The sequence below is a fragment of the Lithobates pipiens genome, unplaced genomic scaffold (genome assembly GCF_037356315.1).
Source record: "Lithobates pipiens isolate NorthernLeopardFrog02 unplaced genomic scaffold, aLitPip1_a1.2 Scaffold_19, whole genome shotgun sequence".
Lineage (NCBI taxonomy): Eukaryota > Metazoa > Chordata > Amphibia > Anura > Ranidae > Lithobates > Lithobates pipiens.
The window spans coordinates 512326061-512353496 of NW_027507764.1; the positions used below are offsets into that span (position 1 = coordinate 512326061).

General features: G+C 41.9%; 1 protein-coding gene across 9 annotated transcripts in view; it reads left to right on the forward strand.

Moving 5' to 3' along the window:
* The window catches only part of RIMS2 (regulating synaptic membrane exocytosis 2), a 982185-nt gene that overhangs the window by 660987 nt on the left and 293762 nt on the right, over positions 1-27436 (forward strand). For 8 of the 9 annotated variants that reach the window (XM_077493148.1, XM_077493153.1, XM_077493147.1 and 5 more), the window contains 2 exons: positions 6948-7101; positions 25645-25713. In XM_077493148.1, coding sequence (XP_077349274.1) covers positions 6948-7101; positions 25645-25713 — 223 coding nt within the window. Of the gene's footprint in view, positions 1-6947; positions 7102-14551; positions 14579-25644; positions 25714-27436 lie in introns of all 9 variants that reach the window. The other variant, XM_077493146.1, reaches the window with a different exon arrangement.

Here is a 27436-nt window from a genome sequence, read left to right on the forward strand (position 1 = left end):
CACTCTATCTGGTCTCCCACAGTACACAGAACATGGAAATGCAATTATTTTAGTAAATATAAACTGCTAAATACCTTTTCTCATCAGCAGTTAGCGCAGTCTTGTAACTTCTATCAGTGTGTGGTTAAAGCTTGTAGGAGGAGTTTTCATTCTCCCCTGATTGTCCTATGAGGCTGCAGGATCCCTGACCTTCTGTCTTGACAGTGCTGATTGGCCCTGTGCTGATCACATGCACTCTCCTAAGAAAAAAAAAAACTCTAGCAGTACACACCAAACAGAGCATGTACAGCATGTCCCCAAGTCTCTGTTCTATCAGCAGATAGATTGGGGACTGTGGAAGTAGGGGAGGGATCAGAGAAGATGGGATCAAACAGCTTTTTTACAGGATGCAGAGGATTAACCCCTTAGGTTCCACAGTGAGTATAACAGGCATGCTGCATGTACAGACTGATTTTACTGTTGTGGGTTTAGTAACACTTTAATACTCTGGCCAATTGAATCAATTAGTACTTAAATGCTTGACACGCTTAAACGCTTCCAAACACGTGTGTAATCCACGGTTTTAGGAGCGTTTTTTAAACAGATTTTCTCTTACCCAGAGTTCTGGCGTTGAGAGGAGAAAAACAAACGCCCCATGTACATAATGGCCTTAATGTGGATAATATAAGGAAGGAAGCAACAATTTACTACCTACTGCCCCCTAGTGTGTGTGTTAGTAAAAGCCTAAGCAGTTTTCATATGTTTCCAGGGAAAAAAAAGCCTTTTCCCAGTGTGCTAAAAACTGAAAAACAATTACCCTAAATTACATAATAAATTTACAAATTACATTTTATAAGAAATTATCTTTTTTTTTGCAGAAATACTGTTGTATCAGTTGTCTCCATTCATTTAGCCCTCTGCTTCCAGATCTTAACACATTGTTCATTATAATTTTAGTGCACAGGCCTAAATGTCAAGCTCCTATAATTAGATTGTGCTAAACTTTTAGATTCTCAGAGCAAATGTCGCCGTGGTGATAATCGTTCTCCTTTTTTTTTTTTTATTTAAAGTTCTCCTGTCTCTAAATAACAAAATGGTTTTCATTTCCCAGTCAGGTTTCCCATACGTTGGGTATGCTCTTTCATGGGTCACCTGTTGATATGTAGGTGTAAATTAAAGCTTAAAACAACACATGACAAAGAAAATCCTTCTTAACTTATAATAAACACACTTGGAAATGTTTATTTTTAGCCTTGGATCGCTACCAGTGTTTCATCCAAATTCCTGAAGCCCTGATTGCTGGAACAAACACCTCCGCACTTTGATTTTCTTAAGAAACTCTAAGTAAAGATACAGACTTAGAACTAAACTCCAGGCAAACTGCTAAATACACGGATAAAATACATATATGGGAGTTGTTATACCTGCCAATGACTTTGAATTTTAGTTTATCCGGTCATGAGATCTGCACACTCATACAAGCCCCATACACACTATCAGTTTTTCTGCTGAGTTTTTCCTTCAGATTTACCAAAACCATATAATATGAGGTCAAACCTTAGGAGTTTCAAAATCTGATAGTGTGTATAGGGCTTTATGCCGTGTACACACGATCGGATTTTCCGATGGGAAATGTTCGACCGCGTGTATACTCCATCGAACATTTGTTGGCAGACTTTCCGCCAAGAAATGTTGGCTAGCAGGTTCTCAAAATTTCCGCCAACATATGTTTGTTGTCGGACTTTCAGATCATGTGTACACAAGTCCGTCGCACAAAAGTTCACACATGCTCGGAATCAAGTACGAGCCAGAAGAGCTCGGTCTTGTAAAACTAGCATTTGTAATGAAGATATCATGTACGTCTTGTACGTCACTACATTTGTAATTGTTGGCCAACATTTGTGTGACTGTGTGTATGCAAGACAAGTTTGAGCCAACATCCTTCAGAAAAAAATCCATGGTTTTTGTTGTCGGAAAATCCGATCGTGTGTATGGGGCTTTAGGCTTTGTTCACATGGGCTTACTATAGTGTATGCCCGTACAAAGGTTGTAGTTATCCCCAGGGCCGGGACAAAGGGTGGGCAGAAGGGGTAGCTGCCCTGGGCAATGTGGTATCATGTGAGGTGCGGGGGTGGCAAGAGGAGATGAGGGGGTGGGGGGGATTTGTGTTAGGTGGAGGGATATGGGTCTACAACAGGTGGTAAGGATTGTTCTAGGAGGGGAATTTTAGGGAAGGGGTGCTAGGAAAGGTGAATTGGGGGTATTTGTGTTGGAAAAGTGGATGGGGGAAGGCACTTGTGCTACAAGAGGTGATATTGTAGAGGGGGGAGGGGATTCGTACTAGGAGAATAACTTTTTTGGGGTAGGGGTGACTGGAGGCTATTATTGCTAGGAGGGGACTTTTTGGGGGGGGGGGGTTGTGAAATTTTTGGGGGAAGATTTGTGATAGGAGGGGGGTTTGGGATTTGTGCTGGGGGGATTTGGGGAAAGAGATGATATGAGCTGGGAGGGGGGTTGGGGAGGCAAAGATTTGTGCTTGGGAGGGGGGATTTTAGCAGGGAGGTAGATTTGTCCTAGGTGAAGGGGTGGAGGGGGAATTCATAATCACTTTTTAATTTTTTTGTGTGAGACAGAAACACGGATTGCCTGAATCTGCTTGAGCAACCTGTCCATGCCTCTTCCTCATATAGATCCTTTACCTTGCTCTGGCTCACACCCAGAAGAAGACAAAAGTTCCTATAGGATAACTTTAGATGGATACCCATGATCCTCTAAACATCTTCTGAATAATTCTATCAGTGCACAAAGCTGCGCAGACCCCAGTATTTACATGATTGTATCATCCCTAAGTTGCTATCACAGCCCAGGAAATACTGACCTGGGATGATGCTCTGGCAGGGGGCTCTGTCTTTCTCAAGAGACAAACAGGTGACGGCATAGTCAGGGACTACTGCGATCCCTACGAGAGGTAATAAATACCCAGAAGTGTTACACTTACACATTGCTTAGTCTGCATGTACTTGACATGAAACAATGTATTTAAAGCTAGGTCCTCGATCATTTTTATTTTTTTGTACCTTTTTCCCCTATAGTAATTTGTATTGTGTAGTTGAAGTATTTCTGTGGTTTTGAACAATCACATGTATGTATATTTGTGCCCGAACACTTGACAACCTGCCTGCATGCGTCAGTATATGAAACTGCACCATGACTCCACATCTGCACCACTTTTGCTCACTAGCTGAATAAAATCTGAATGCAGAATATGGTATGAATGACTCTTCTTCTTTTTCAGATCTATAAACTCTGGTGTCATTTTCAAGCCCCAGTTGCTGGGTTTTTAGTTGTCATTCAAACAATAAATGAAATAACATTTGAATTACAAATTTCCATCATGGTAGACAGTTTATTGACGTTTGACAGACAGCAGAGCAAAAGTCCGCTGTGCAAGACGCAGTCACTGCAGTCTTACTATACGAACGCATAGAGTGATGTACCTGATGTGGGCCTTTATGACCTACATGACAAGGCCTTCTGCCAGTGCCAAATGAAGCAGAGATACAAGTGCCATATTATCATGGATCATACATACCAGACAGTTAAATGGCTTAAAGGCCAACTTCACTGACAACTGATACACCAGGTTGTTGGCAAGTTGACATGCTGTTTTCTTAAATCTCGATTCCAACATGGAGATATCGCTTTTGAAAAATGTCTTGTTATGCCCACTGTTAATGTTATTGCAAAGCCAAATAATAGAATCACACTTCCCTGATGGATTCTACATGATTTAAAATGAACATATTACTGGGAAGTCCAATTGTAACACCTTCACTATGGCTTTGCTAGAGGGTAGGGAATTCACATTACTGTAGCAATGTTTTCTACTGAATTCTTAAAAAGTAGAAGGAGGCAATTTACAGAAGTTAGGCAAGAATAGACTCTTTTTTTTTTTTTTTTTTTTTACTATTGTAAAACTTACCATTATACTTATGAACACCCATAATAAATGTCTTACTCTCTGCACCCCATGGATTCACTATGATCATGGCTCCTTTTCAATTAAAAGCTTATAAGGTTTCTATTTTAGAGAGGAGCCTAATGCCCCGTACACACGAGCGGACTTTTCGACATCCAAACTCCGACGGACTGAGTCCGTCAGACTATCCGATCGTGTGTGGGCTGCAACGGACTTTAGCTTCGCTAAAGTCTGAAGGACTTTAGAAATGAAGCATGCTTCAAATTTTCCCGACGGAACTCCGCCGGACCCGGTCCCCTTCGAAAAATTCGCTTGTGTGTGTGCTACTCCGACGGACTAAAACCGACGCTAGGGCAGCTATTGGCTACTGTCTATGAACTTCCTACGTCGAATCCAGTCGTACGTCATCACGTTCGACTCCGTCGGAGTTTGGTGTGATGGTGTGTGGTCAAGTCCGTTCGGTCGAAAAGTCCGCCAGAACTCCGGCGGAACTCCGGCGGAACTCCTTTGGAGGTCTGTCAGACTTAATCCCTCTCGTGTGTACGGGGCATTAGTGGACCACCAGTGCCCTTTACACCCTTCTTTCCTTTTCTTTCTTCCCCGTTCTCTCTCTGCCCCTCCAATTTTTCATTTCTTCATTTACTTCGCTCCTCATCTTCTTCTTTGCCAAATTTCCATTATGGACCATGCCTCCCCCCCACTTTCATTTTCACACGTTAAAACTTACATTTACATTTCACACCCTTACTCTGGCCATGTGAGAGGGTAGGGGATTCATATTACTGTAGCAATGATGTCTATGAAGTCTTAAAAAGTAGAAGGAGGTGATTTATGGAAGTTAGGCAAGGCATTGACTAATTTTTTATTTCTTTGCATAAAACTTCCCAGTATACTTCTGAACCCCCATGAGAAGTATCTTAGTGTCTGCACCGCATGCATCCAATATGCTCATGGCTCACTTCCACATGAAAGCTTTTCTTGCTTATCAGATTTCTGTTTTAGAGAGGTGCCTAGGTGAACTTCCAGTGTCCTTTCTACCCTTCCTGTTTCCGTCTCTCTCTTTCTTCCTCGCTCTCATTCTACTCCTCTGAGTTTTCCTGTCTTCGTTAACTTTGCTCTTGTCTTCTTATTTACAAAATTTCCATTATGGACCCCCACCTTCACAACTTAACTCTTCCATTTTCACTTCTATTTTAAATACCAATAAATACCTATTAGTTTAGAAGGAAAATTCCCCTCTGTCAGTGCATTTCCCTACAACCTATGGTATTGCTTATGGCACAGTCCCTCGCTACCCCATAGGTTTCCCAAGCATGTCAACAGATAAAGACATATAGTGCATCTGGAAAGTATTCACAGAGCTTCACTTTTTACACATTTTGTTATGTTATAACCTGGATGGATTAAATTCATTATTTTCCTCAAAATTCTACAAACAGTATCCCAGAAGTTTGTTTGAAATCTTTACAAATTTATTAAAAATAAAAAAAAATTAAAAAATCACATGTACATAAGTATTCACAGCCTTTGCCATGACACTTAAAATTTAACTCAGGGGCACCCTGTTTCCACTGATCATCCTTGAAATGTTTCTACAACTTTATTGGAGTCCACCTGTGGCAAATTCAGTTGATTAACCATTATTTGGAAAGGCACACACCTGTCTATATAAGGTCCTACAGTTAACAGTGCATGTCAGAGCATAAACCACTAGTCAGGATTGAGGGAAAGATGAATGCAGCAATGTACATAGACATCCTTGATGAAAACTTGCTCCAGAGCGCTCTGCACCTCAGACTGGGGCGAAGATTCATCTTCCCACAGGACAACGACCCTAAGCACACAGCCAAGATAACAAAGGAGTGGCTATGGGACAACTCTGTCTATGTCCTTGAATGGCCCAGTCAGTGCCCAGACTTGAACCCAATTGAACATCTTTGGAGAGATCTGAAAATGGCTCGACAACGACATTCCCCATCCAACCTGATGGAGCTAGAGAGGTCCTGCAAAGAAGAATGGGAGAAACTCCCCAAAAATAAGTGTGCCAAGCTTGTAGCATCATACAAAAAGACTTGAGGCTGTAATTGGTGCCAAAGGTGCTTTAACAAAGTATTGAGCAAAGGCTGTGGAAACTTATTGTATGTGCATGTCATTTTTTTTTTTCTTTGAAAAAATTTGCAAAGATTTCAAACAAACTTCTTTCACGTTGTCATCAAGTGCTGTGAATGGATGAACTGTACATGTCATCTTGCATTATATTTCTTTATCATATGACAGATAAATGTTAATTGTTCCAGTATGTGAATCTCTGTAACTTTATTGAAGTCTCTTCATAAAAAATGTATAAAAATCTATTGAATGTGAATATTGGAAAGAGGCAAATGATTCAGATTTGCAATCGCCACCCCTTACTTGAGTACATACTCAAAAGTCTAGCCCTGCTTTCATTAGTTAAACGGTAGGTTCAAGATTACTTTAGTTTAGTAAAACAGAATCTTTATTAGTGAGTGTGATCAGCTTAAAATAAAAAAATACTATTAACATGTCAATGTTTAAAATAAAAAACGGTTACTTTTTATAGTTTAAGATTGTGTTACAGAGGGGTTGATTTACTAAGGGGAAAAAGACTGTGCACGTTGCAAAGTGCAGTTGCACTCTGCATGTGCAATTGCTCCAGAGCTTAGTAAATGAGCAGATATTCTGCTGACTTCCATCATCCAATCATGTGCAAGCAAAAATGCTGTTTTCTTTTATCTTCCTTGAACGTGATTCGGTACTCTTTGCAAAGTGAAGCCTTGCCTCATTTATCAAGCTAGGGAGCAACTGCACTTTGCAAAGTGTACAATCCATTTGCCTTTAGTAAATCAACCCCAACCTCACTGTTCCAGCATGTTCAAGTTTGGACTTAAAGCTAAACAACCATAGAGGGAAACTGCTGGCTGATCTCACATGCCTGTGTGTGCATTAACTGTGTTTTTCTTTCCCACAGATTCTAATAGAATTAGAAACTGCACTTTTAGATGATGAGCCACATTGGTACAAGCTACAGACGCATGATGTGTCGTCATTACCACTACCCCACCCATCTCCCTTTATGCAGCGGAGGCAGATGCATGGGGAAAGCCCGACCAGAAGATTGCAAAGTAAGTTTTTAAATTACAATAGTGTATGCAAATCAGAGCTCGACCCATTGAATGAACGAGAAATTAGAAGTGTTCCTGGTAACCAGATTCCAGTTATTGGATTTCAAATGCGTGTTGGAAGTAAAACAGGTCCCCGGTTACTGTGGTTATTTTTTATCCTTTATTGTTATTTATGAGGCCACAGTCATGTAGTGTGGTAAGTATTTAAAAGGTTCTTCACTAAAGCAGATATTGATGTGCTAAATTCAGTAACCCAATCCCTATCAGCGTGAACCTTTAGGTGATCTGACCATGGTAAACTGGAATGTTGTTGCTATGAGAAACTTCACTTCTCATGTAATTTTTGCACTGCTTTGTTAAATAAGCCTACTTCTATAATTCATCTTTCACCATCAGATTGGTCATGTTTTTCTTTTATATTTTCACATAATTGAATTAGGAGTGAAGTAAATAGAACATTCTGTATATGCCCTTGGTATTGTAGCAATTTTTTATAGTTGGTGTTTTCTAGTCATGTGACTTTCTAAAAGGCATCCTATATACCAGGGGTATTGAATTAAAATTCAGGGAGCCCGATCTGTAAAATTTTCTTCCATCCGAGGTCCAAATCAATTGCCTGTTTATGTGATGACTCAGATCATTCACATCACAGCCCCCTCCTCTTAAATAACAACCTTGTTTTCAGTTTCCTCAGTCCCCCTTTACATCACAGTTTTACCTTGACTGTGGTGTCCTCTGCCCCCCCGTTACATCACCTCCCCCCCCCCACAGTAGTGTCCCTTGTCAACCCTTCACACTGACCCCCCCAGTAGGGTCCACTGCCCCCACCTTCACATCCCCACAAAAGAGATGTTCTCTACCCCCAATATATCCTTAACTCTGCCCCCCATTCACATTGCAGCACCTCTAAGCTGTGCCCCCCATTCACGTTGCATCCTCCCTTAGCTCTACTCCCTCAGCTCTGTCCCATTCTTATTACAGCCCCCCTAAACCTTGCCCCCTATTCACATTGCAGCCCCCTCAGCTCTGCCCCCCATTCACATTACACCCCCCAAGACCTGCCCCCCCATTCACGCTGCAGCCCCCTCAGCTCTGCTCCCCCCATTCAGAATTCAGTCCCCCTCAGCTATGTCCCCCCTATCACATTGCAGCCCCCTCAGCTCTATTCCCCCCCCCCCCATTCACATTGCAGCCCCTAAGCTCTGCTCCCCCCATTCACAGTGCAACCCCCCCCCCCATTCACATTGCTGCCACCCTCAGCTTTGCTCCACTCTTTCACATTGCAGCCCCCCTCAGCTCTGCTCCTCCCATTCACAGTGCAGTATTCCTCAGCTTTGCCCCCATAGCTTTGCCCCCTATTCACATTGCAGTCCTCCACAAATTTTGTTTGCCCATTCACATTGTAGCCCCCTCAGTTCTGTCCCTTCACTTATACCTTATTCGGGTACACAGAGCAGAGAGCAGGAGGCAGGACAGCTCTAGACAGCAGGAGACATAGCAGCTTTGGATGGAGGACAGGAGCTGCTGGAGTTAACTGTCCCAGCAGGTGATGGGTCGCTATGACCGCTCTTCATCCTAACAACCAATCACCTGCTGGGACATTTGAAAAGTTAACACTGGCAGCTTCCGCCATCCATCCAAAGCTGCTTTGTCTCCTGTTCTCTGCCTATCATTGTCCCGTGGCTACTTCTTTCTCTCCGCTCTGGTGGGATAACAGCGGCGGCAGCAGTGGCTGAAGTGAAGAACCGGCTCCTAAATGGCAGAACGCGGCGTCCCGGATGGAATAGTGACGGTCCACATCTAGCCCACAGTTCACTGTTTAGTGATGGCTGCTATATACAGTAAAGGGAATTAGAAGGTATGACACTACATCATTTTTTGTGTGGTTTACAGTGGTTACTGTATATTGCTATTTCCTGTATTTTATAGCAATGACCCATTGTGCAGGACGGACTGTATAAAGTAAACTGACCCAGTCACATCACTCTCTTGTCAAAAGAGCTTATATTCTTAGACAGACACAATCTGTTTGGTCAGGTGCCAGTGAACTTGCCCTGCATTTTGTGGAATGAAATCAGATGCAATTCTTGAAGAATCAACACTGTTGTAGTAGCTACACCCATTCATTTTTATTGGGTCCTCAATGAACATTAACACATCAAAAAACACCCCTGACTATTTCTTCCCAATGTATCACAGTGCATGAGTTTTCACGGTTGTGCATTGTGGTACATTAAAGGGTCAGGTGTGATAATTGCTACCTGGATGTATTGGGTACCCATTAAAAATAAATGAAAGTACCCCCCAAACATATGCACAACACGTGTCCAATGCATGTACGTAGGTTGTGAAAACAGCCTATTACTGTGTAATATAAACACAGATCAATATTAAAATTCCCATGTTTGTTTCAGTTTTACTTTGAACTAACTAGGATTAAGGAATTTGTAGTATGCAATGCAATACAAATCATCTGCATATTGGGGGAGATTTATTAAAACTGTGCACACAGAATCTAGATATTTCATCTTTGTGCCCAACAGGTGAGGGATGCCCCCTATGGATGTCACCTAATAGTCCTCTATGTTATAATAAAGAGTTGACGGACTTCTTTAAACTGGAGGATGGATATGTATGGGCTAAGTATCTCCAGCACATATACCAGGAAGGAACGCTGTGCAGCTTTGCTCAACTGAGGGAACGGTTTTGGATACCCAGGACTTGGCATTTTAGATATGCTCAGTTACATCATGCAGCAGCAGTGCAGTTTGGTAGTAGGGTGGTTTTGGATTCAAAATACTTCTATGGAAAAGGTCCTTTTGGACCCTGACCCAACCAAACGAATTTCCAGATATTATATGGTAATGGGGCCTTTGTACTGGAGTTGTCAGAGGAGTTATGGCAGGAGGTCCTGGATACTTACCTCACCTCTGTCCTTTCTTCAATGGATAAGATGATTCAGCTTAGGTATCTCCGTCAGATGTATTATACACCGGTCAGATTGTTTTGTATGCATAAAAAAGACTGCTGTTTGTCACAAATGTCTGGGGGTGGAAGAAATGTTTATTCACATGGTGTGGGAATGTGCCAAGGTGCAACATCTGTAGTCTATGGTGACTGAATTTATAGCGGATAAATTTAATCTCCCTAATATATATTCCCCCTTGAGATGCCTCCTGGGAAATTTTGACCAAGAGGAGTTGAATGTACACCAAGCTGTTCCTTAGGGTTCTATATTTTGGAGTACGGAAAGGCATAGCTAGGAGGTGGATCTATGGGGAACAGCTAGCGTTAAGGATGTGGTTGAAAGTTGTGAATGCGGACGTTCTTCTCTACGGTATGACGTACAAGGCCAGGGGAGCTCCCAAGAAGTTTAGGAAGGTCTGGTTTAGGTGGATTGACTCAAAGGAGACATTGGGGGATGATGTGGATCAGTGAGGGTGAAAAGGTGCGGGGACGTTGGTTTTTTCTTGTTTCATGTTGATAGTCCTCGTCTGAGTGTGAGGGTGCAGGCTTAACACATGATATATACAAGGGGGTTTTAGAGTAATATACTCTATATATCTTTTCCCACGTTATATAGTTAATTTTTTTTTTTAAATGAACAAAAGCAGAAGTACTGGATTACAGGTTGGGTCTTGAGACTCTGGCTGGTCCTGCAGACCGGATCTCTGTGAAGTAAATTGTGCCTTCATACATGATGTTTTCACTTAACTGTGATTTTGTATGTTATGCAAAATAAAGTTTTTGAAAAAAAAAACTTCAGTTCGATTGGGCATTGACAATAAAACCTGGAAGCTGATTGGTTACTATGAACAGCCGCATCAGATTCTGTGTTCACCAGTTTTAGTAAATCTTCTCCATGGCATGTTTTGTACATTATACAAATTTATTTTGGATAATTATTAAAAATCCCCCCCCCCCCCAAAAAAAAACTTAATTTAAAGTGTTACTAAACCCACAACAGTAAAATCAGTCTGTATATACAGTAAAGCATGCTTGTTATTCTTACTGTGGAACCTCAGGGGTTAATTCTCTGCATTGTGTAAAAAAGGCTGTTTATTCCTGTCTTAGCCTCCCCTCCTTCCACTATCCCAAATCCATCTCACGATATTGCAGAGCCCTAGGAGGCACTCTGCACATGCTCAGTTTGGTGTGTATTGCTAGAGAGTTTTTTTGGAAAGGCGCATGTGATCAGCAAAGGGTCAATCAGCACTGTCAAGACAGAGGGTCAGGGGTCATGCAGGCTCATAAGACAGTCAGAGGAGAATGAATATTCCTCCTACAAGCTTTAACCAGTGCTTGGCTGCAGACTGGTAGAAGTCACAAGACTGCTGTATACTGCTGGTGAGAAAAGGTATTTGGCAGTTTATACTATATTTACTAAAATTGCATTTCCATGTTCTTTGTACTGTGGGAGACCAGATATAGTGAATGCACGGTCATGGGTTTAGTAACACTTTAAGAAAAAACGTTGGTAGCCCCACAGGGATGCTATTAGATATGCATTCTGACTCCAGATAAATAAGAGAAAACTCCCATTAGTACACACAAAAAATAAAATTTATATATATATTATATTATATATTATAAATACTACTAAAATAACTGCAAAATGCAAAGACTTTGTGTACTTTATTTTAGCCTTCAGTTACCAGCACTTTTCTATGTGTGTAATGAGTTAGGGCCTGTTCATATGGTCATCTGGGGGCATCTGAGAGAGTCAAATAGACACGGCTCATTTTCCAGTTCTTACATGTGTGTCAATGTATGTTTGATAGTCTTTTCATCTTTTTGATGAATGGAGCTGTCATACTCCTGTAGCACTGCAGTGAAAATTGGTGGGTTTATAAAATGAACAGACGTCACCTGCTGATGTCAGCCATAGGGCTTAGCTGAGTGTGGAGAGAGCGATGGCTGTCACCCAGGCATGTACAGTAGGTGCTGGATGGTAAGGTGAACCTACCTAACCATCGGGGCCCATTCATACTTGTCCATTTTTGTCCAGATGTGACATGTTATGACGCTCATTGATATTCCATTATAAAGTGCATTGCAATGTGTGGTAACACATGGTAAAGTGTGTTTTGATGCATTTCTATTGATCTCAGTGGAAAACGTATGCTTCTTCCAGAAGCATACAAGTGTAAAGAGCCCAAAGATATTCTATGCTGTAACACAGTCCATTTAGGTCATATACTAACTCAATACCATACAGTGTAGAAGTTGGGTTTTATAATTCTTTCATCTTTTTTTTAAAGTGTTTTAATTTCCAGCATACATTCCATAATTACATTATTTAAGTTTTTAGCACTGTTTGATTCTGGCATTCAGTGCTTTGCTGTTGTATGCTGTGAAATACAAGTTTTCTGTATTGCATGGACCACGTGTCTACACATTATAGGGGTGATTTAGTAAAGGAGTCGTTTTTTTTCTGTCTGTCCCAGTCACCGTTTGTTCACCTGAAACTGATTTGGTCTGTGTCCTTAACAGAAACCAAATTCTATGGGCCGGATTAAAAATGACTTTATTAAATAACTCTCATATATTTGCACACTTACTGACTTTCATCCATAGGTTCCTCACACTATGTTATCTGCCTGGCTTAACAGTAAGGACACTTTTTACCTGAAAGAGAACCTGTCATATAAAAAAAAAATAACGATAAGGATTGGAGTACACACCATCTGGTGTTTGTGCTATCTTTTCAAGCATCTGTCTAGGAGGGCGCAAAAAAAAATCCCAACAGGTATTATGCTTCAGAGAAGGTCCTGTGCATGAGTGACTCTGGTACATTCAGCTCTACTACCAATGATATCAGTACTCTGGAACCAAAATGTGGCCATGTTTGCTTAGCACGGGTCATAACTGTACTACCCTGGCAGGGAGAGCACAAAGAAAATTAATTTGCACATAGGAGCATGGTTCACCTGTCAATTGAGCACTGCAAAATAGATATTTTATGTTGAAGTCCTTGACCTATGTCCCTTACCTTCTTCCCTCTAGGTAACCTGTCTTGTGCTTTTCCCCTCCTAAACTTAGTATCATATTAGCAAGATTATTTAGTACACCTTGAGGTTGTGAGGTGGAAGGGATAAAATGGTTTCCCCACTTTGCATCATTAGACCTAGAACTAATGACTTGAAGGGTAACACAAACCTTTGGTTTGAGGTGTACAACTCCACCAGCAAAAACCCAGGGGCGTTGCAGAGAAAGCAACAATAAGGAGCCATCCCGATAACACTGGCAAGCAAGGGGGTTGTCTAGAATCTTTTACCATGGTCATGTTTTATACTGACTGCAACATAATGGGTGGGCTACTGTTTCCACCTCTGGCAACCCTGCTGCTTTGTCTATGGTCTATGTTGGCTGCAGAGGAATCCAGCTTTGAAAACACATTATTTTTGTCTCCACAAAGATTTGGGCAAATCATGTAAATTATATTTGCCTTACCTAATGTTTTTCCTTGTGCAACTGCCTCGGTACTCCATAGAGCTGCAACACATGCTCAGAAGATAAGTGGGTGCCTACAGTCATCAGGTGATGACAGAAAAACAATAGAAGACATGTTCTCGTTATGGAACAGTCCTTAAATATGATCATTAATGCAAATTGCCTCCACCAGATACAGATCATAGTGTGAGTCACCAAAGAGCTAAGTCTGCCAAAACTGATTCTGGTTGGTTGAAATGCTTTGATCTCCTTGGAGGTTCCTGTGGTAGTCTTCCATACCTCAGTTCCTCCCCTTCCTTCAACCAAAGTTAGGGTGTCTTGCTCCTGCTTTTGCACATTCTATAAAGTTGGACAGATTAATAAACAAAATCTAGCAGCAAGAGCCAGATACCTTCTTATTCATATTAAGAGGAAACTCTTTTGAGGGTCCTGCATGATATATGAAGACAGTGGGTAATTTCACCGGTATCTACCCCTATATGTCATTTTTGGATGGACTTAGCATTGAACTTCCAGTATGTGCTTATCCTCAGACTCTCAGTACTAACTGTATTAACACTGTATCTTTGTCTACACGATCATAATTGTTTGACATAAACAACAGATGGTGCTGCACTGGCTTTGCTATGTATTTACAACATAAGCAAATGCTTATTGCACATTTTCTATGTAGGAAGGTCAGTGCATGGCCAGAGCATCATGAAGTTTTTCAGTCTATGTTTTTTTAATTGTGAACTTTCTATACTGTCATTTCTGTTTTATTTTTTTATTTCCTGAAATTCTATGTAGCAGGGGCGTTCCAATTAATTATTGCAAATCTAATTAACTTACCGTATCTGGTAAACTCCTACATTTCAAAATCAGAGTTTCCATTTTTATAATTTAAAAGTGTTTCTGTCACATATAGATGATAAGTTTAATGTTATCTCCCTGCTACATACTTTATATCATAAGTTTCTTCACCTGACATCCGTTCATATTAATATTTTTTTTCCAGATAAAGGCCCATTTTCATATAATTCAGGTAACACCAGCATGCTAGAGAGTCATGATGCATGTCTACATATGTTCAGTATGGTATAGCCACAGCCAACCAATGGCTATACTAACTGATCTCCATATGTTCTATTTACTGTCAGGCTTCCTTCCTCCCGATAGATTCCCTTGCTTGCTTCAAACCAAAATGCTATGTTAAATGTTTTTCTGTAACATTATTTTATTTTATAATTTATTATAATAGACAGATCAACAAGCCAAACGTATACTCATCCATATTCATTTATAGGAGGTACATTTGCAGGTTAGATTAATTTAAGTCTAAAATATATACGTTATGGAGTCACTATGATTTATGAAAAAATTAAAGCAGACCTTTACTCACATGTTAACATAAAGATACTTTTTCCTTATCAGTTCTATTAATGAATCAAAGGAGCTGAAATTCTTACATTTCCTGGAGAAAATGCTGCAGATGGACTTTGGTGGCAAGATCATATCCCTTGCCTCACTTATGAAAGGGATATGGCTTTAAACAGTGGAGAAACCATTTGTGTACAAATAACTACTACAACGTAAGGAGGGAAACTTCCATGCTTTGCATCATAGTAGTCTTAGCACATTTGCCAGCTAAAAGTATCCACAGGACATGAAACCATTAGCTGGTTTAATCCACTGGTACCCACTAAAAATAGAAATCATTTTCTTTCCTGGGTGGACTGGGATTTGGCAGCCAAGCATTTGAAACAAAAATCCCACTGATTATGGGAGTCGGTGACATCACAAGGCAATGACATCCCAACACCTTTTTGTAGGATGAGATGCTTCCAAAATACCTGCCTTGTTATTCACAAAATTGATCAACAGTGATCAGTCAATATTGGGTGAAGTCCAGCATGTTAATGAGTGCTCTTAAGTATTTTTCATCTTGTTGGTTTTATTTGCATGGTCTATTAGGTAAAGGTCCTGCAAAAAATGACACTTGGCATTGAGGTCCTACACTAGAATTCAATATTGCATAAAATATGCACCGTGTGTATCACCAAGTAGCCTCCATAGATGTTTCTGGAGAAGCTTCATGTTGAAACTTATTGTATAAATTGGACATGAAGTTGTATTCCTGTGTAGTGCCCAATGTACCGTAATAGATGGAAAGAGACACTGATTATGGTGTGATACCCTGGAACATCTTAGTGGACTATTGTGTAAAGCCCAACACCTTTGTCCTAGTTGTATACCCAGTCTAGGCCTATCAATTAGTGCCATATATTTCATTGTCCAATATAAACAGAACACTATCTTTCCCTAGACAATGTTCACTCAGTTAGCACCAATAATTTTTCTACTACTTCAGTCACAAAACTGTAGCAAGTAATGGAAAACGCAAAATTATTTCTATAGTTAGTGGAAAGTATTGGAACTGCTGAGTCATAACTATCCCTTATGTGAGTGTCAAGTCATTTATTTATTACAGGTACTTATATAACTCCGTCAATTTAGAGAGCGCTTTACATATTTATTATACATTCACATCAGACTCTGCCCTCAAGGAGCTTACAATCGAAAGTCCCAAACTTACATTCATACATACACACATTAGGGCCAATTTAGACAGGAGCCAATTAACTTCCATCATGTCTTTGGAATGTGAGAGGAAACCGGAGTACCTGTAGGAAACCCACACAGCCATAGGGAGAACAAACTCCAAGCAGGTATTGCTGGTTGGGATTCAAAACGACAACCCCAAGTGCTGGCGGGTGGAAGTTCTAACCACTTAGTAAGTCATTCCTAATCAATGAACGAGGCTGTTTTTTTACTTTTATAATCAGCCTTCTGGGGTAGCTTAATGCGCTTGATCCATTCTCAGGTGCTCCCAGCTTTTATGTGCCATAGTATCAAATCTAAACAATACAGTAGTCCACAAATAGGGCCAAGGGGATTAACAGATTAAGGTCAGTATGACCAGTGAATATGCTAATATAGGGGGTCAGGCATAATTTAGGACTATCCAGAGGTGAACACAAGTAGGCAAACTTAGAGAGATGGAAATCTACTTGAACAACAATGATGAAGTCAAAGATCATGGTGCACAATGTCCTGTTGTTAGGCCCGTTTTACACCAGAACGAGATGCCAGAAAGGCCTGTTCCATGTGTGTTTCCTGCATAGTGTTCAAAACGCACTGCCTTTGTGATCTACTGAGGGTGATGATACATTGTTAACCCCAAAATAGATCCCAAATGCAGTGGACACAAAAAAAAGTATTACAAGTGAGTGCAGGGATCAGGTTTGTGTTGTGCTCAGAGGGAAGGGATCAAGAGCGTGTTGCGCTCAGAATTCAGGGATCAGGAGCAAGTTGCACTCAGAGATTAGGGATCAGGAGTGCATTGCGCTCAGAATGCAGGGATCAGGAGTGCATTGTGCTCAGAGTGCAGGGATCAAGAGTGCGTTGCAGAGCTCAGAGTGCAGGGATTGAGTGGATAATGTGAAGGGTGGTAGAGGACACCGCTATGAGGTGGCCCTGCTCATAGCACTGTCCACTGCCCCCTTCACATCACCCCCCCACACACACACAATAGTGTCCTCTTCCCCCCCCCCCCTTTCCCTCCCATTGCATCCTACCTGTGCACACAGGAGACAGAGAAGCAGCACAGTTCTGTACAGGGGACGGGAGTAGGAGCTGGTAGAGTGACTTTTAATAGCAACCAATCACCTGCAGGTTAACTTCAAAAGTTAACTTTGCCAGCTCCTCCCCCGCCCTCCACCCTGTGGTTTTCTGCCTCTCGCTCTCCACTGTTCACATCGCTGGAGGGGAGGGTGAGAGAGGAACCAAAGGCGTGGCGGAGGAGGCTGGGTGTGGAAAGAAAAGGACCGGCGCTAGCAGTAGCAGGGTCTGCAGCGCAGACCCATTCCTGGTCTACTTGTCACCTACCTGCAGTTGACAGACGAAGGAAGTACCCCCTGGTACAGTGGGACTTTAAAGGTAAACTCTAAAGTATTTGAATTGGCTAAAAAAGTATAAAGTTTATTAATACATAATAAAACATTGGTGCATACATCACCATAGATTACATAAAACAGAAAGATGTACAAGGGCTTGTATAGAGTTTATTAATGACGTAATGGTCTCTTCTCGTTATGCCCAAGGTAGCCCACAATCGACAGGTTGCTGACCCCGGAGTTAGACAGACACAGTAGTAAAATAGTAAGATGTAACAGAGACAGACAGCAAGCCACATATTGGGTACAGTTACATTTTGGGGCCAAAGTTAGAGACAGCTGACAGTCAACTTCTGAGTTGGAGCATTTGTAGTTCAAATAGATGTCAGATCAATCGAATGTAAAGGTCAATAGTCATGGGAATAAGCAGCATTTTAGAAAAAGAACTGACATCTGCAAGTGACAGGCACAATATGTTCTTAAAAGATAGATTGGCCAGACACTCATGTTGTAACAGACACAGGCTTGTGAAGTAGGGCATCAGAAACAGCAGGAGGTGAGTTTCTTATCGTACATCACGGGACACAGAGCCATAGTAGTTACTATGTGGGTTATAGGCCACCTTCAGGTGATGGACACTGGCACAAACTAAGACAAGACGTCCACTCCCTATATAACCCCTCCCACTGCTGGGATTACCTCAGTTTTTTCGCCGGTGTCTAAGGTGTTGGTCATGGGTGAAGATGTGCTGTGGTGAGCTCCACTGGAGCAATCCTTGCTGGGGTTGGCTATGCAGCCAGATCCATTCAAACTGTCTTTTAGGACGAATTGAATGCTACTCGGGCCTCGTGTCTGAAGAAACGCGGTTTTGCCTGTGATCGCTTCTCTTTTTAGAGAGCTGGATCCCGGGATCCAGTACTTTTGGTATTAAGGCCATAAAGTTTTACTGGTGGGATGCTATTGCAGGTCCAGGATTGTGGGTTCCCTGAGGGTCCCCGGCTCCTGAAGGTCTGTTGGTTTTTACCACAGAAAACCCTGCGGCAGGAAAGGTAAGTGGAGTTTTCTAAGAAATTTTTGAATTTTTCTTATGAAATGTCTCCTTTAATTAGTAAATGTTGTCATGCTTAAGTGTCACCACTGGTGGCTGTATGGAGCAAATACCTTTTCATGCTTCCTCGAGAGATCATGCTGTGTCCGGAGCAGCAGGCTTCTTTTTTTCTCCAGCCAGCAGCAGACCTCCGATAAGTTTTTGGGGGGTCTTCCTCTTCACCAGACACCCCTCCACCTGGGCTGTACTCTCCCCCTCTTCACGAGGAAGAGTGTCAGGAGAAAACACCATTCTTTCCTCTCACAGAATTATCCCGTAGGATCAGAGGCTGGCGCTCACACGGGAAAACTCTTTTTCTTTTTTTAAAAAGAGGGGGCCGAAGGCGACAAGGGGGGCGGGGCTTAGCCAGGTGTTGGCGTCCTCCAATGTCGGGGGAATGTGCTTTTTGAAAGCACCATTATTGGTGCTGCAAGCTGACCGAGGGACACAAGAGCAAAGAGGGGCATGCAAGAGGTTTGGTGACAGGCATTCCTTTTGACACATTTACTATTGCATCAGGCTAAGCATTAATAGCAGCAACAGGACTGCACTATTGCTCAAGCAGTGGATGCATTCCTTCTGGTAGTACCTCTGCTTTGTGCATCGGGCTATGGTCAGAGGGGGGGTAAAAACACCACAAAAAAGGGCTATAGAAAGACTTCTACAGCTACAAGGAAGCCTAGAACCATCTCAAAAAAAGATGGCATCCTCCCCTGAGAGTGATATGGCTGGTCAGAGTGAGCCATCAGGGATGTCGGGTGTTGCAGCTGCTCTTAACACTGCAGCCTCTGTATATATTACTGAAGAGGTTTTTTCCCCCAACCATTTTAGGCTTTCAACAAAAGATTGATACGTTAATCGCATCCCAGAGTGGGACTAAGCATTAGAGGTCCCCTTCCATTACCCAGGACCCTCAAAATGAGGAACAGGAGGCGAGAGATGACCAATTTCTCTTAGTGGACCAGGAAGAGTCTGATGACTCCTCTTTTGAAGAGTCTAATATGAAAGGATCAGGTTCACAAGAGAGGTTGTTGGTACAATTCTCTCACTGAATTGGTGTGCTCCACAATTTTGCTGCTAGTAATGGAGTCAGTTGATGAGCCCACTTCTTGTTTGGGTTCGCTAAAGCCTCCCCAAGCTATTCATGCATTTCCTATCCATTCATTACTAAAAAAGCTTATGTATTCTGAGTGGGAGCACCCAGATAAACAGTTTTTTTTCCTCCAAAAAAGTTTTCAACACTTTATCCCTATGGAGGAAGTGTTTAATAAGAAACGGGGGATTCCAGCAGTTGAAGCTGCTATATCCCGTGTGAATAAAAACTTGACCTGTCCGGTAGACAATGCTAAAATGCTGAAGGATCCAACAGATAAGAATTTCGAATTCCTATTTAAAAACAATATTTTTCTGGTAGGTTCAGTGGTTCAGCCTGCTCTGGCAGCGATCGGTGTATGTCAGTCCTTAAAAGACAAGTGCTCAAGATTATTCCTGATCAGCAGGCACAAAATTTGGCTGGGATATCAGAGGTGTTATGTTTTACAGTAGACTCTATGAGAGAGTCTATTCTCCAGGCCTCAAGGCTTATGCTCGGGCTGGTGCATGTGCGTAGAATTCTATGGTTGAAAAATTGGTCAGCCGAAGTGCCATGCAAAAAGCTCTTGGCTAGTTTTCCATTTCACGGTGAACGGTTGTTTGGGGACGATCTGGATAAATACATCCAAAGCGAAAAAAGTTCCCTTTTACCAGTTAAGAAGAAGTTTACGCGTTTTTCTTTCAAACAAGCTACTTCTCCAGTGCCAGGAGCATCAGCCTCCAGGCAGGCACGACGGCCTCCACCATCAAGTTCAAGATGTAAACCTCAGGGTCAACCCCAGGGTCAAAAGAGGCCCTGGGGGAGGAAACCCACAAAACAAAATACTAAAACCTCCTTATGAAGGGGCGCCCCCGCTCGCTCGAGTGGGGGGAAGACATCTGCAGTTCTCAAGGGTCTGGCAGGAACAGTGTCGAGACAAATGGGTGGCTTCCTCAATATCTCTAGATTACAAACTAGAGTTCCGAGAGTTCCCGTCTCCTCGTTTTCTCAGATCAAACGTTCTCAGAGATCCAGAAAAAAAGAAGTCTCTCTTTCTGGCTTTGGATCATCTCTCGTCTCAAAAGGTGATATCGGTGGTCTCCATGGAAGAGGGAAGGTTAGGGTTTTATTCAAACCTTTTCACAGTACCAAAATCAAACGGGGATGTCAGATCCATTTTAGATCTCAAAGATCTAAACCAGTTTTTGAATATACACTCTTTTCGCTTAGAGTCAATCCAATCAGTGGTCTCCATTCTATAAGGTGGAGAACCTCTAGCGTCAACCGCCATCAAGGATGCTTATCTCTATGTACCTATTTTTCCCACTCACCAGAAATATCTACGCTTCGAGATAGAAAATCTTCATTTTCATTTTGTAGCTCTGCCTTTTCACTCTAGCTACTATACCTCGAGTGTTTACAAAGGTCCTGGCTCCCCTTTAGCCCGATCAAGGTCTCAGGGTATAACGATTTTAGCTTACTTAGACGATCTACTCTTGATAGATCAGTCGGTAGCCTGCTTAAACCAAAGTTTGGTCACCACAGTAGGCTACCTGGAATACCTAGGTTGGATTCTCAACTAAGGCCGCGTACACACGCGGGGACTGTTCGCCCAACTTTGTCCGTCAAACAGTTTCAGCAAACAGTCCGCTCAAAATTAGCATGGACGGACATGGCCACACACGACGAACGAACAGTTTGCTGAAACCGTGCGCGATGACGTGAACGGCACGTACGACGGGACGAAAAATACGACGTCCTATACACTGCATTATAACTTTCGGCGTGTAAAGCCTTTCTGAGCATGCGCGGAACTTAGTTTGTCGAACAAGCCTACACACGAGGGAACTGTTCGCTGAAACAAGGTTTCAGCGGACAGTTTTTCGGAAATTCCGAAAAACCTTGTTCAGCGGACTGTTCGCTGAAACTGTCCGCTGAAAGCCCACACACGAGCGGACTGTTTGCCGAAACACTGTTCAGCGGACAAAGTTGGGCGAACAGTCCCCGCGTGTGTACGCGGCCTTAGAGAAATCCTCCTTAAAAGCATCAAGGAGATTGGAGTACTTGAGAGATACAGTTTGGAAGAGGGTGTTTTTGCCCCAGACAAATATCAGTTCTATAAGGGAACTGATTCAGGTGGTCAAAGCAAAGATGAGTCCTTCTATTCGACTTTGCATGAGATTGTTGGGAAAGATGGTGGCTTAATTCAAGGCCATTCCTTATGCTCAGTTTCATATGAGACTGCTGCAAAACAGTATCCTGTCAACTTGGAACAAGAAGGTCCAAACTCTAGACTTTCCAGTGCGTTTATCCCCATAAGTGTGTCAAAAAGCCTCAGTTGGTGGTTGATAACCAAGAATCTCCAAAAAGGAAAATCCTTTCTACCAGTTACCTGGAAAGTGGTAACAAAAGATGCCAGCCTTCTGGGCTGGGGAGCAGTTCTCGAAGAAGTGTCTGTCCAGGGAAGATGGTCCAAATCAGAAATAACCTTGTCCATCAATATTCTAGAGATTTCGGGCAGCTTGTCTGGCCCTGAAAGCCTGGACGCTCAGATTACGTAATTATCCTGTCTGGATCCAATTCGGCAATGCCACAGTAGTGGCCTATATCAATCACCAAGGGGGCATGAGAAGTCATGCATCCCAGATAGAGATGAATCATATCCTATCTTGGGCAGAAGACAACATTCCTTGCCTATCGGCAGTCTTCATTCTAGTAATAGAGAATTGGCAGGCAGACTACTTGAGTCGCCAACAGTTGTTCCTGGGAGAATGGTCTCTTCACCCCGACATCTTTCTATCAATATGTCAAAGATGTGGAATTCCGGACATGGATCTGTTTTTGTCCAGATTCAACAAAAAGATCAACAACTTTTTGTAAAGGACAAAGGATCCGCTGGCATGCAAAACAGATGCCTTGGTTTTTCCGTGGGATCAGTTTTCACTGATCTATGCGTTCCCTCCTGTTCTGCTGCTTCCGCGCCTTCTTTGCAGGATTAAGCAGGAAGGGAAGGAAGTGATTCTTGTGGCCCAGGAGATCTTGGTATGCCATGATCGTAAAGATGGGGTAGGGGACCCATGAACCCTTCCACCACAGCCAGGCCTTCTCTCGCAAGGTCCGGTATTCCATCCTAACTTACAAATGCAAAATTTACTGGTTTGGCTATTGAGACCCACATTCTGAAAGACCGTTGGCTGTCAGGTTCAGTAGTTTCTACTTTGGTTAATGCTACGAAAGCCGGCCTCCAGAGTCATATATTATAGAGTCTCAAAGGCATATGTCTTCTGGTGTGAATCCAGGGGTTGGCACCCCAGAAAATATGTCATAGGTAGGATCCTTGAATTTCTACAGATGGGATTAGAAATGAAGCTGGCCTTAAGTACTATCAAAGGCCAGGTGTCGGTCTTATTTGTATTTTTTCAACAACCACTTGCTTCACACTCTCTGGTTCGTAGCTTTATTCAGTGGGTGACGCGGATTAATCCTCCAGTTAGGTCACCCCTGAACCCTTGGGAATTGAATTTAGTCCTGTCGGCGTTACGGAAACAGCCGAAGAGAAGAGTATCAGAGTTGGTTTTTCTTTCTTGTAAAGAGCCATATTTGATTATTCATAAGGATAAGGTTGTATTACGTCCTCATCCTAATTTCCTACCGAAGGTAGTGTCAGGTTTTCATTTAAACCAGGATATTGTTCTGCCTTTGTTTTTTCCAGAACCTCGTGCTGTGGAAGAAAGGTCACTACATTATCTTGATGTGGTGAGAGCAGTCAAGGTCTACTTGAAGGTGACTGCTCAGATTCGTAAAACAGATGTTTTGTTTGTGTTGCCAGAAGGTCCTAAGAGAGGACAGGCAGCATCGAAATCTACTATTTCTAAATGGATTTGTCTAGTGATTGTTCAAGCTTATGGTTTAAAGAGGAAAATTCCACCTTTTCATATTAAAGCGAACTTCACCAGGCCTGTTAGTACTTCCTGGGCAGTGAATCACCAAGTCCCCATGGCTCAAATCTGCGGGGCCACAACTTGGTCTTCAGTCCATACATTTACCAGATTCTATCAAGTAGATGTAAAAGGTCATGAGGATATCGCCTTTGGGCGCAGTGTACTACAGTCAGCAGTATAAGTCCTCTAGTCTCTTAGTGCCCTACTTTTGTTGTGTCTCCCCTCAGTTGGCATTGCTATGGGACATTCCACTTAGTAACTACTATGGCTATGTGTCCCGTGATGTACTTCAAAGAAAAGGATTTTACAGTTAAGCTGTTTTTAAAAATCCTATTTTCTTGGGTCAGAGTCAGGGATCATATACCAGAATTCTCTGTAGTGCTTAGGCTCACCAGGAAGCCCTATTTTGTCCATTAAGAAAGACCTATAGACCACTGACAGCAGCAAGCAGCAGGGGACACAACCTCATTCATTGTACAGGTTGCATTACATATCATTTTCCACAGTGAGTGAGCAAGCATTAATATGGTGGACTCCATCCCTTAATTAATTGTCACTTTGTTGAAGTTATCTTTTAATAATAAAATGTTGCATTGCAAATGCAAAAACAATTGTTGCAGACTTTTTTATTTTTTTAATTTGAGCAGTTATTTTGTGAAAAGTACTGTCATCCATAAGAATCAATCACACTTCACCTTTACATTTAAAAGGCCTGTCTAACCAAGTGTCATATATCAGTGTTTGCTAGATGCTGATGAGTTAAAGTAAAACTAAAGGCAAAACTTTAATTTTTAGTTTTGGATAGAGTGCAGAGGGATTAGAACGCTTGTCAGTTTTTATTGCTGTCTATGCCCCCGTTTAGAAGATTCCGCTCTATATTTGTCCTGTTTACCATTATCATTGAAAGTGAAAATAAAAGAAAAGGCCAAATTTTGGTTTGTCCCCGGAAAAGTAATAGAGGTGAAGTCTTCCAATAGCGACACCAGTTCTGGTGAGCTGGGGCTCCCCAAGGGATTCCCTGATTTGCATGGATTTCCTCTTACTTCCTGTTTGTCTATGGGACAGGAAGTAAAGGGAAATCTCCACAGTGGGACACAGATAGCGGAAAAAAAATCTGATGGGTTATAATCCTCCCTTACTCTATCTAAAAAGATTTTTTTAAAGTTTTGCTTATAGTTCTACGTTAAAGTAAATCTTTCCTGAGTCATTTTTTTTTAGTCATGAATCCAAAACAAGTATACAGATCTGAACAGTCAGAACTGCATTTGTTCTGGGCTAGTAGCCTTAATAAAGTTGGGGAAGAGTCAGTGGTGAGATTTGTGTTCTACAAACCTGCTGGCCATTACATGTGGGTACCACTCGTGATATTGAATTTTTAATTTATTTTATGTTACTCAGAATGTAACAAGGATGAGTGGGAACACAGTTAGGTGGGCAAGAACAGCACTAATTCCAAGGTGGGTGGGAAGAAAGCCAGAAGCTATAGGAGATATCTAGTTTCCTGAGTCTCTAACAGCTCTAAGAAGCCAGCAAATGACTCAGGCAATAAGGCTTTGGGGTGAACAGACTCTTAAAGCAGTAAGACAGATGATTTCTGATTACAAGATATTTAGCACAGCATCAGTGCACTGCACTGTAAAATAAGCCTTTAGGTATGGCTACCATTTCTCATCAAGCAATGCCAGTTGAAAGTGATATATAGTGATAATAACATTAAAATGAAAGTGATTTATTTTTCCAATAACTCGTTTGAGTGTGTGCAGTTAATAATCCTTATGTGTTATTTCTATTCAAATATTACCCATTATTGTACATACAGCGTGATTTAAATTTGCTGTGATTTAGTGTCTCCGCTCGGTTGTTTTTCCCCATTTCCAATAACAGGTGTGGACTGCTACCCTACTAATCTTTTCAGGCTCTTCCCTCTCCGCAGTATACTCCTTCAGCTGTAGTTTTTAGTTTTGAATTGCTTTTCTTTACCAATAACTTTAGTTTATTTAATAATAAAGGAAATACAATTTCAAGAGCTGCTTTTTCAATGAGAATTCTTTGCAGGATCCAAGAGAATAAGTGACAGTGAAGTGTCTGACTATGACTGCGATGATGGCGTTGGGGTTGTATCAGGTAAGATTCCAAAAGCATGCTCCTGAAGGCAATCAATATGTTTTTATTATGTTTTATTTATGATTTTTAGTCCTTATTTAAATTTGGCACATATAAATTTATTATAATCAGGAAAACATGAAATCCTGCATATGAAAATTTGCAGCAAGCAGGTGGTCCTATGCAACTCTCTGATTGCTCTTTCTTACAGCTATTTTATTAAAATAGAAAGTGAACATCCACATTAGTCTAGAGAGGCTTCCCAGAGGCTATCACAGAAGCACCCAGCTTATATGTGAAGAATTTATTTATTTTATATAAATGAAAAAATATAGAAAACATCAGTTTATAAACTTCTAAAGTTTAAAATGAATGGTTCCGCGATAAAGGTTCACTAAGCACCCTATCTTCTCCAGCAGCATACATGTACCCTTTTGTATTGCGTTCCCTCTCTGTTCAGATCTCATGACATATGTCAGTTTTGGGTACAGGTGAACATGTATCCCACTTCACAACTCTCAAGTGACAGCAATGATGCCCTGTTATTGGCAAAACACTGTCACTTGAAGCCCAGGAAGGACTCTATATCCTAGGTAGGCTCTGAAGGTTTGGAGCTTACATGGGGCTTTCTTTACTCTTTTCCAGCAATTGAATGGAATGGTGAGGGAGAGTATATGCTTCTGGGGTGGATGCAGGAGCAATAAAATTTTCAAAACCTATTATTATTTCCCTTTAGAGATGAACCGAACTCAGGAAAAAGGCAGAGGGCAAAGGACTAGTCACCAGTATTGTCTGTGGTCTCCCTGCAGTTGATCTTTTCCCATTACTGACTTACCATGACTGGTTCTGCTCTGTGTCTCTGTGTGAAGGCAAACATTTGGTAGAAGCAAGGTTTTGTTTCTTCATGTCAGAGACTCCAGAAAGGATAACAGTGAGTAGCACAGTAGTGAAATCACCAAATCTCACTCCATATCTTTTGAGACAGGCAGTCTGAGGCAGCAGTACCTTAGATTTCCTCACTGCAGATATACAGCTATGAGGCTGCAAGCACAGGAGTGTCTAGGCATCCTCACATACCGTGTAGTGAACTGTTATCCCTCCAGAGAAATTCCAGATGAAAAGGTGCATATTTTAAAGGGATTGTAAAGGCAGAAGTTTTTTTTTATCTTAATGCAGTCTATGCATTATGGTAAAAAAAAAACTTCTTTGTGCAGAAGCCTCCCTAATGCTTACCTGAGCCCGTCTTTATCAAGCGATGCTGCAGGGATGTCTAAGCTGCCTGGGATTCCCCTCCTCATTTGCTGAGACAGCAGCATGGTGTAATTGGCTCCTGCTGCTGTCAATCAAAATCAACCAGCCAATCAATAGGGCAAATGGGTGGAGCTGGGCCACGGCTCTGTGTCTGAAAGGACACAGGGAGCTGTGACTCAGCTCGGGTGCCCCCATAGCAAGCTGCTTGTTGTGGGGGAACTCAACAGGAGGGAGGGGCCAGGAGAACAGAAGAGGGACCCGAGAAGGGGAGGGTCTGGGCTGCTCTGTGCAAAACCAGCTGCACAGAGCAGGTACGTAGGACGTTTGTTATTTATTTTTTTAATGAGACTTTACAATCACTTTAGGGTAGTGCATATATTGCCTATAACATAGCAGATCTTCACTTTTTGAGTTCAAGTCCACTTTGAAGCCCTACTTTGGGATCAAAGTCACCCACCCCCCTCTATGTGATTGCTGAAACAAAAACATCTAA